Here is a 7,869-nt window from a genome sequence, read left to right as displayed (position 1 = left end):
ATTTGAGACTTTACAGATCTTCTTTATGCACCAAGAGCTTGTAACACTCCAAAGAGGAAGGAAAAATTGAAATCGCATCATATGACCCCTTTAAACTTTTTCAACGACCCCCATTTATATATATATATATATATATATATATACACAACAACAGCAGAATAATAATAAATTATAATGACATTAACAATGATGGCTGGTTTTGACAAAAAAAATAAATAAATTTAAAAAGATAAACCATATTTCAGACTTAAAACCATTTTTTAGAAAAGAGATGAATGAAAATGATGAATGATTATATGTAGGCCTATTTTTTCAGATTTTTTAGAATGCACATTAGGTTATTTTCCATCAACCGGTTAAAATTTACAACTGTGCATACAAATTCAGTCTGATTTTTGCATTGGTTTGAACAACAACGGGAGACAGACTGAATGAAAATGTAAATCCTGACAGCAGGTGGTGCTTTTCACCGGTAACCGCTGTAAACAAAGCAGCTGTTCTAATAAACTGTTTTATCAGGCAGTATACGAACATAAGATGAAAAGAAAATACCATGCAAATTTTTCTGAAGACAGTCGGTTCCCTTCAGAGATAGATTCTAACTAATTCATTCATATTTTAATTAATATAATTTCCCTCTAAAACCTTTCACTGCCTTGACTGAATGAAAATGTAAATCCTGACAGCAGGTGGTGCTTTTCACCGGTAACCGCTGTAAACAAAGCAGCTGTTCTAATAAACTGTTTTATCAGGCAGTATACGAACATAAGATGAAAAGAAAATACCATGGAAATTTTTCTGAAGACAGTCGGTTCCCTTCAGAGATAGATTCTAACTAATTCATTCATATTTTAATTAATACAATTTCCCTCTAAAACCTTTCACTGCCTTCTGCCATATTTTCAAACAAAAGGAAACCTACGCTGCATGCTGTGACTGTGTGAGATTGTTAATAACTTTGCTTATCCCGGTAAACAAATATGGTTTTAATGATAATACAAAATAGTAAAATTTCATTTTGGTTTATGGTCAAACTGTAACCGTTTCATCCCTATTTGTAACCCCCAAACTAGTGGTGCAACGGATCACAAAACTCACGGTCAATACTACGGATTTTGAGTCAGGGATCGGATCATTTTTCGGATCAGCAAAAAAAAAGTTTGCTTTTCATTTATTGCTAAAAGCTTACTTTATGTAGGCTACTTCCATTTGATAACTTTAATAAATATTTTCATTTGAACTATTGCACACTTTTTTTTTTACATAGAGTATCTGCCATTATTTCCGCTAAGTATAAATAGCATCTATCTACATGATGCATACTGCTATTTTAATATAGTGTAAATAAAATCTATGGCTATTTGCACTTAGCGTAAATAACAGACTGCTAATTAACACTATTTTCACTCAGTGTATATAGAAGTGAATTACACTTGAAATATACGTTTATTTGAGTGATTGTCATTTTCCATATAGTGGATGTGCCAAGATAACGTGGGCGTGGTTAGTGAACCATGTCACCACGAGAAATCATGTTAACATGACACTAAACTGTGTCGCATGCATTAAAACAGGTATTGAGGAAACAATACAGCGTAATAATTGCATCAACATTTATTAAGAACATTAAGAATGTACCAACGTTTTTTCATTGCAGCTTTGCAGTCACTTTTGACGAATCTGCTGGAATGGGACGTAAATAGCTCACATGCACGTGCACATCCCCAGTTAACACGATCCCCAGTTGATCCATAACACCGGCACACGCGCATATACTTTTGAGGTCTCAGTTATAATAATATATCTAAAAAAACAGACATAAAACTCAAAAGAGTATGTATTTTATCTCTGTTTTTCTCCGATTGTAAGATAGTCAGAATGACAGTTCTTGAATAATAGGCCTGTTATATAAGTCAATGCATTATTCTTTCCTTTTTGTACACAGAAGAAAGCGCTGTCTACTCTAACCCGCAACGGATTGTATCGAGCAATTCATTTTTATTTGATGAGAAAAAGATTAAATATAGTTGCAATAAACACATCAAGAACCCGTACACCAGCAGCAACGGATGATTTCTGCCTTGCGGAACTGCAGAAGATATTCGGCTGACGACGCTGACCAATCAGCAGAAAGGGCGTTTAATACCCGCCCACGTGTAGAAATCGAATATTCAAACTGTTTATTTATTTTTCTACCCCTGAACGAAAAACGAAAAATTAAGCTGAATTCTAGTTTTTAATTTCTTGGAGAAAAAAAAATTTAAAAACGAAAAAGGAGCTGTTTTCTAATTTTTCTATTTTCAATATTAAATAAAAAAAAAAAAACGAGTGAACGCTCGATTCCCGATTTTGGTTTTCTAATTTCAAAAGGAAAATCCGTTGGCCGCCAAGTAGCCTACACGGAGGCCAAAACGGGTATTTTCACATAACATAGCGTCTCTCTCTCTCGAGTCCCGATTCGACTTCTCCTTCATCTGAATGGTCTGAAATTGCTTGAATGTGTAAACTGGCAAGACAAAACACGTGCAAATGATAACTTTCACTCTATGATGTTCAATTTAACAGTTAATCCGCGAATCACATGCGTGCCGAACCGTGAGGACTGGTCCGTACTGATCACGGATCATCTACGATCCGTTGCACCCCTACCCCAAACTAGAGTGAGCTTGGGGACCCCTTGTAAATCTTTAGCGACCCCTAGGTTGGGAACCACTGGGTTAGAAGACCACAGAGATTGCTATGAAGAAAAAAAGACAAATACTTTTGGACTTTTGGCTAATCACAACTATGATTTTTGCCATAATTGAGCATCCCTATATCATTGTATTTCTGCATTTAATCTATATGGAGAACTATACAAATTTAGGCTACTTGCATACAATGTAGCTACATCTACACTATTATACATTTTTTTGTGTATAGAGTTGTATGTCTTTAATTAGGTAATAATTGTCACATACTTTGAAGAATGTCTTGACAGTCATCAGACACAATTGAATTTAAAAATTTTAATTCAGTAAAATTCATATCTACTTACAATATTTTCAGTGTTAAAATCATCCATCCTTCTTCAGCTGACAAAGAGGACCTGCAAACAACTAGAACAGACAGCCTATTTATATTGAAGGCAACACCCACTTTCTGAAGGTCATGTGATTTATGGGAAAAGGTTTTTTTTTTTTTACAAAATTTTTCATGTAGGCTGACAATCTGAATCTGAAGAGGTTGTTTAATGACTTGGAGTCTTCTGATTTCTCGCAATTGGTTAATATACAAAGTTTTAGATTTAAATTATCATAACAATTACTAAATCCTATGACACTGATGTTTAATAATGTTTAATAATGTAAAGCTGTTTTGAAGCATTCTGAAGCAATATAAATCACTTCATAATTAAATGTAAATTCACATGTGTCACACAATGATTGCTAAGACGAAGGAGAAGGTAAAGTTTCAAAACAGGCTTTAATAATAGCCTATCTTCAGGAAGACCCAAGACAGAGAAGCAAAACACAATCATTATACAGATGACATACGACAACCAAACATTGACCATAAATAAGAAGGGACTAATGTCATTAAAGTCGTTGAACATTCTCTTCAGAGTGTTTGTTTAGTATTGTCAGTCTACATTAACCATTCTGTAACAATACATTTTCCCATAAATCACATGACCTTCAGAAAGTGGTTGTTGCCTTCAGTATAAACAGGCTTTCTGGTCTAGGTTCTTGCAGGTTCACCTTGTCTGCTGGAGCTGAAAGGACCAATTTAAGACTGAACAGATTGTAAGTAGATCCATTTTACTGAATTCTAATCTTCAACTCAGTTCTGTCTGATGACTGGCAAGACATTCTTCACAATATGTGGCTTAATGCTTAAAGACATAATTGAATACACAAGAAGTATACAACAGTATGAAAGTAATTTCTCCACATAGATGTTAATAAATGCAGAAATACAATCATGATTTGTGATATCTCAAATATGTATATATAATTATTTATACTGTACTGCAAGATTAATTTTCAACATGTACTTCTGTTGACATGAATTTATCTTTAAATACATAATTTCTTTAATTGTCATCAGTTTACTGGATTAGCAAGAACACCTCCCCTTTCTGAACAGATTCTCAACTGTTTTCTGAAGGGTAAGATTACATCACTATCCACTTTCATTTTAGTATATCTGTCTTGATTTGGTTACTTACCACATTTAAAACCCACTGCCTACAAACGTCCCTGGCATCAACAGCAGAAATAAAAGTGCAAAAGATGATGGATGACAATGAAAATGTCTGTTGACACTATTCACAGGTATTAGACCTAATGGAATGATGCATTTATACAGATGTGAAGTGTTGTTAGTAAGTGGATCAGATTAGTAGCATCAACTATTCAGACAAATGTCTGAACTACCTTACTAAAAACAATCTAATTTGTGCACAAGCTAGCATTTTGGCTACGCACTGGCAGAATGATGCCAACATACCAACACAGAAGCACAAATACAAATAGCTACTATCTTTTTGGATATTTGTCACTCTTTTGTTCAACTTAAAATGTGTGTGTGAAATTCAAAGAATTGTGCTGAGTCTTCCTTCTTTGTAAGACCATGGATCGTACTGTCCCTTATATGTCATTGTAAAAATGTAAAAGAACCAATGTAGAAAAAAGAAGGTGACAAAATGCCATTTAATCAATTGGTAAATGCTTTGCACTGAGTAATGGTTATATACAAATGTAATGTGAATTATAAAGCAGTTTGACCAACAAACAAGCTACATTAACACTGGACGTTTGTAGTCTTTGTTTTAATGTTCCATATGAAATGTACTTGTTTACTGCGATAATAAAACAAAACATCATACACATGCAAAATAATAATTTTTATGATTTAACATTACAGAGAAAAACAAAAAATGACCAGGTCAAAAATTGTTGAATTCATCAAGAAATGCATCGAAATTGAAAAAGGAAATCCTGCTCGATACTGTCTTAAAAAAAAGACAGACAATTTGGATCAATCTGAACAATATAGAAACATTACATTTGGGGATAGAGATAAAAACAAACCTCATAAAACCATTCTGATGGTGGGAGAAACAGGAACAGGAAAAACAACCCTTATCAATACGATGATCAACTACATGTTGGGTGTTCAGAGAGAAGACAAAGTTTGGTTTGAGATCACAGATGATCAGAGCGACCATCAGTCTTCAGTTCACAGTCAGACCTCCAGAATCACTGTTTATGGGTTTTATCTGCAGGAGAGTCCAATCGATTTAACAATCATCGACACACCAGGATATGCAGACACACGAGGAGATAATCTTGATAAAAAAATTGCTGAGAGTTTGTTTAGTTTAAGTAAATCTGCAGAAGGGATCCATGAAATAGATGCAGCATGTCTTGTCATTTTGGCACAACAGAATCGACTCTCTGAAAAACAAATCTACATATTTGATGCTGTTCAGTCTTTATTTGGAAGAGATATTGTTGAAAATATTGTCTTGCTCCTCACACACTCAGATGGTATGCCACCTAAAAATGCCCTGACGGCTGTTAAAGAGGCTGAAATCAAGTGTGCCGTAAATGACAAGAATCAGCCAGTGTTTTTCCTGTTTAACAACTGTCAGACAGACACTGCTGATGAAGAATATGAAGTGATACAGGAACAATCATGGGATCGCAGTTTTAGAGGAATGGCACAGTTTTTCAAATTTCTTGAAAACATTAAACCGAAAAACCTAAAGATGACTCGAGATGTTTTACAAAAACGAAAGCAGTTGGTGGCAAATGTCTCTAATCTACAATCACGTGTTAAAATGATGGAACTAAAGCAAACTGAGCTGAAACAAACTCAAGAAGCTCTGGAGAACAACAAGAATGATCTCAAAGAAAATAAAAACTTTGAGTATGAAGTTGAAGTGCCCTGCAAAGAAAGGGTTGATATTAATACTGCTTTAGCCAGTGTGGCGATGTGCTGCACCGTCTGCAAGGAGAACTGTCATTATCCAGGATGCTGGTGGGTCAAAGATTGCTCATGGTGCAGCGTGATGAAAAATAATCACTGTACAGTCTGCACAAATAGATGCCACTACAGCAAACATATCAAAGAAGCAAAAATATATAAAATAAATACAAAGAAGGAGAAGAGAACATATGAAGATTTAAAGAAGGAATATGATGGTAAAACCAGGAACAGTGAGTCTTTGGTCAAGAAGCTGGAAGATGAACTGCAGGAATTAGAGAAAGAGAAAATAAAGCTTGTGATGGAAGCCTTTCACTGTGTGGACACTCTGCAGATGATTGCACTCAACACTGATTCACTGTTCACACTTCAGCAAATTGATTTTCTGATTGAGAAGCTGAAGGAAATTAATGAGCCTGAAAAGGCCAAAACACTGGAAGACATCAAAGAGACAGCAGGAAAAGAAAAACTTGGAGCACTGGGATTCAGAACATCCCAGAAAAAAATAAACAAATAAAATGCCTCAGCTAGTCCACCCTTGCTGAAAAGATCGAAACAGCAAGCATCAGCAAATGTTGTGCTTACAAGGTTATACTGTAGAGATAAATGTTAGCTCAGATGTTTTTTATTTTTTTAATTGAAAATTAAATCAGATCAATACATGTACCTATTTTGGGGAAGGAACTTAAGGGCAAGGTGTGTTAGTAAATGTAAAATACTAGTGATTACTGTAATTCTTCTCTTGCCATATGTTTTTTTTTCTCACACTTTTATCATAAAATGATGTGCATGTAAAAATGTTTACTAAAAAACTGTTTAGGGACTGTTTGCAAATGTATTATTGAGCAGGGCCACCTAGATATCGTATCATTCTTCAGGAAATCAAATGAGAGACAATTGTGTTATAGCCCAAAATGCTGGTATAGGCTCCAGCATCCTTGCCATCCTACACAGAAAAACAGTAAGGAGTATAGACAGATGGCGACAATTTTGTATTAACAAATAACAATAATAAAATTCAGTTTTACTACAAGTCTGGACTCCTCATCAGCGGTTCTCAACTCTGGCCCTCAAGATCCATGTTCCTGCAGAGTTTAGCTCCAACCTTGATCAAACACACCTGCCTGTAACTTTTTATTAATCCAGAAGACCTTGATGAGCTTGTTCAGGCATGTTTGTTTAGGGTTGGAGCCAGGGCTGGACTGGGGTTAAAATTTGGCCCTGGACAAATCCAGCCCATCCGGCCCACGAGTTCCCCTGTGAATGTTTTGCTGGGTTATAGGGCCTTAAATTGGAGTAAATAAATGAATAAATAAAACAGGACAGAAACAAATAATGATAGATATTACTGAATTCTTAATAATTAACTGCTATTAAAATCTGTCATCATTTCCTCACCCTCATGTCAATCCAAACCTATGACTTGTTAGCAAACCACTTTGGTTACCCTTGATTTCTACTGTATGGACAACAATTTCTTGAATTTCTTGAATTTAGAAATGACATGATGGTGAGGAAATGATGACAATTTAGATTTTTGGGTGAATATCCCTTTAAGAAATTTAACATTTGTAAATCGGCCTAGTTAACACCTAATTTATATAAGACACTGATATTTATCTTTAATCAGTTTCTAATTGAATTAACATTTTATTTCAATTAAAATTAATTAGAACTAAACATTTAAAGAGAAAGACGCTATTAAAGCTATTCTGTTAAATTATCCTGTGCCCTAATGAAATGTACTATAGTTCATAAGCTGTGTCTCATTTAGAAGGCTGCGCCCTCCGGAGGTCGCATTCGAAGGCTGCATACGTCATCGAGACTGTCTCATTTCAGAAAAGCAAGTAGGACACTCCGAATGCGACCTTCTTTCACAGGAATTCGGAGGATGCA

General features: G+C 35.0%; 1 protein-coding gene across 1 annotated transcript; it reads left to right on the top strand.

The window, feature by feature from the left end:
• Positions 1–4,921: 4,921 nt before the first annotated feature.
• LOC107667082 (uncharacterized) lies at positions 4,922–6,490 on the top strand. The gene has a single exon (XM_016458679.1). It carries the CDS (start codon positions 4,922–4,924, stop codon positions 6,488–6,490), a length of 1,569 nt encoding a protein of 522 aa, XP_016314165.1.
• Positions 6,491–7,869: the final 1,379 nt, after the last annotated feature.

The sequence above is a fragment of the Sinocyclocheilus anshuiensis genome, unplaced genomic scaffold (genome assembly GCF_001515605.1).
Source record: "Sinocyclocheilus anshuiensis isolate Anshui unplaced genomic scaffold, SAMN03320099.WGS_v1.1 scaffold415, whole genome shotgun sequence".
In the NCBI taxonomy this organism is placed as follows: domain Eukaryota; kingdom Metazoa; phylum Chordata; class Actinopteri; order Cypriniformes; family Cyprinidae; genus Sinocyclocheilus; species Sinocyclocheilus anshuiensis.
The sequence above is the reverse complement of the archived record's forward strand: the minus strand, read 5'-3'. Positions and strand labels throughout refer to the sequence as shown.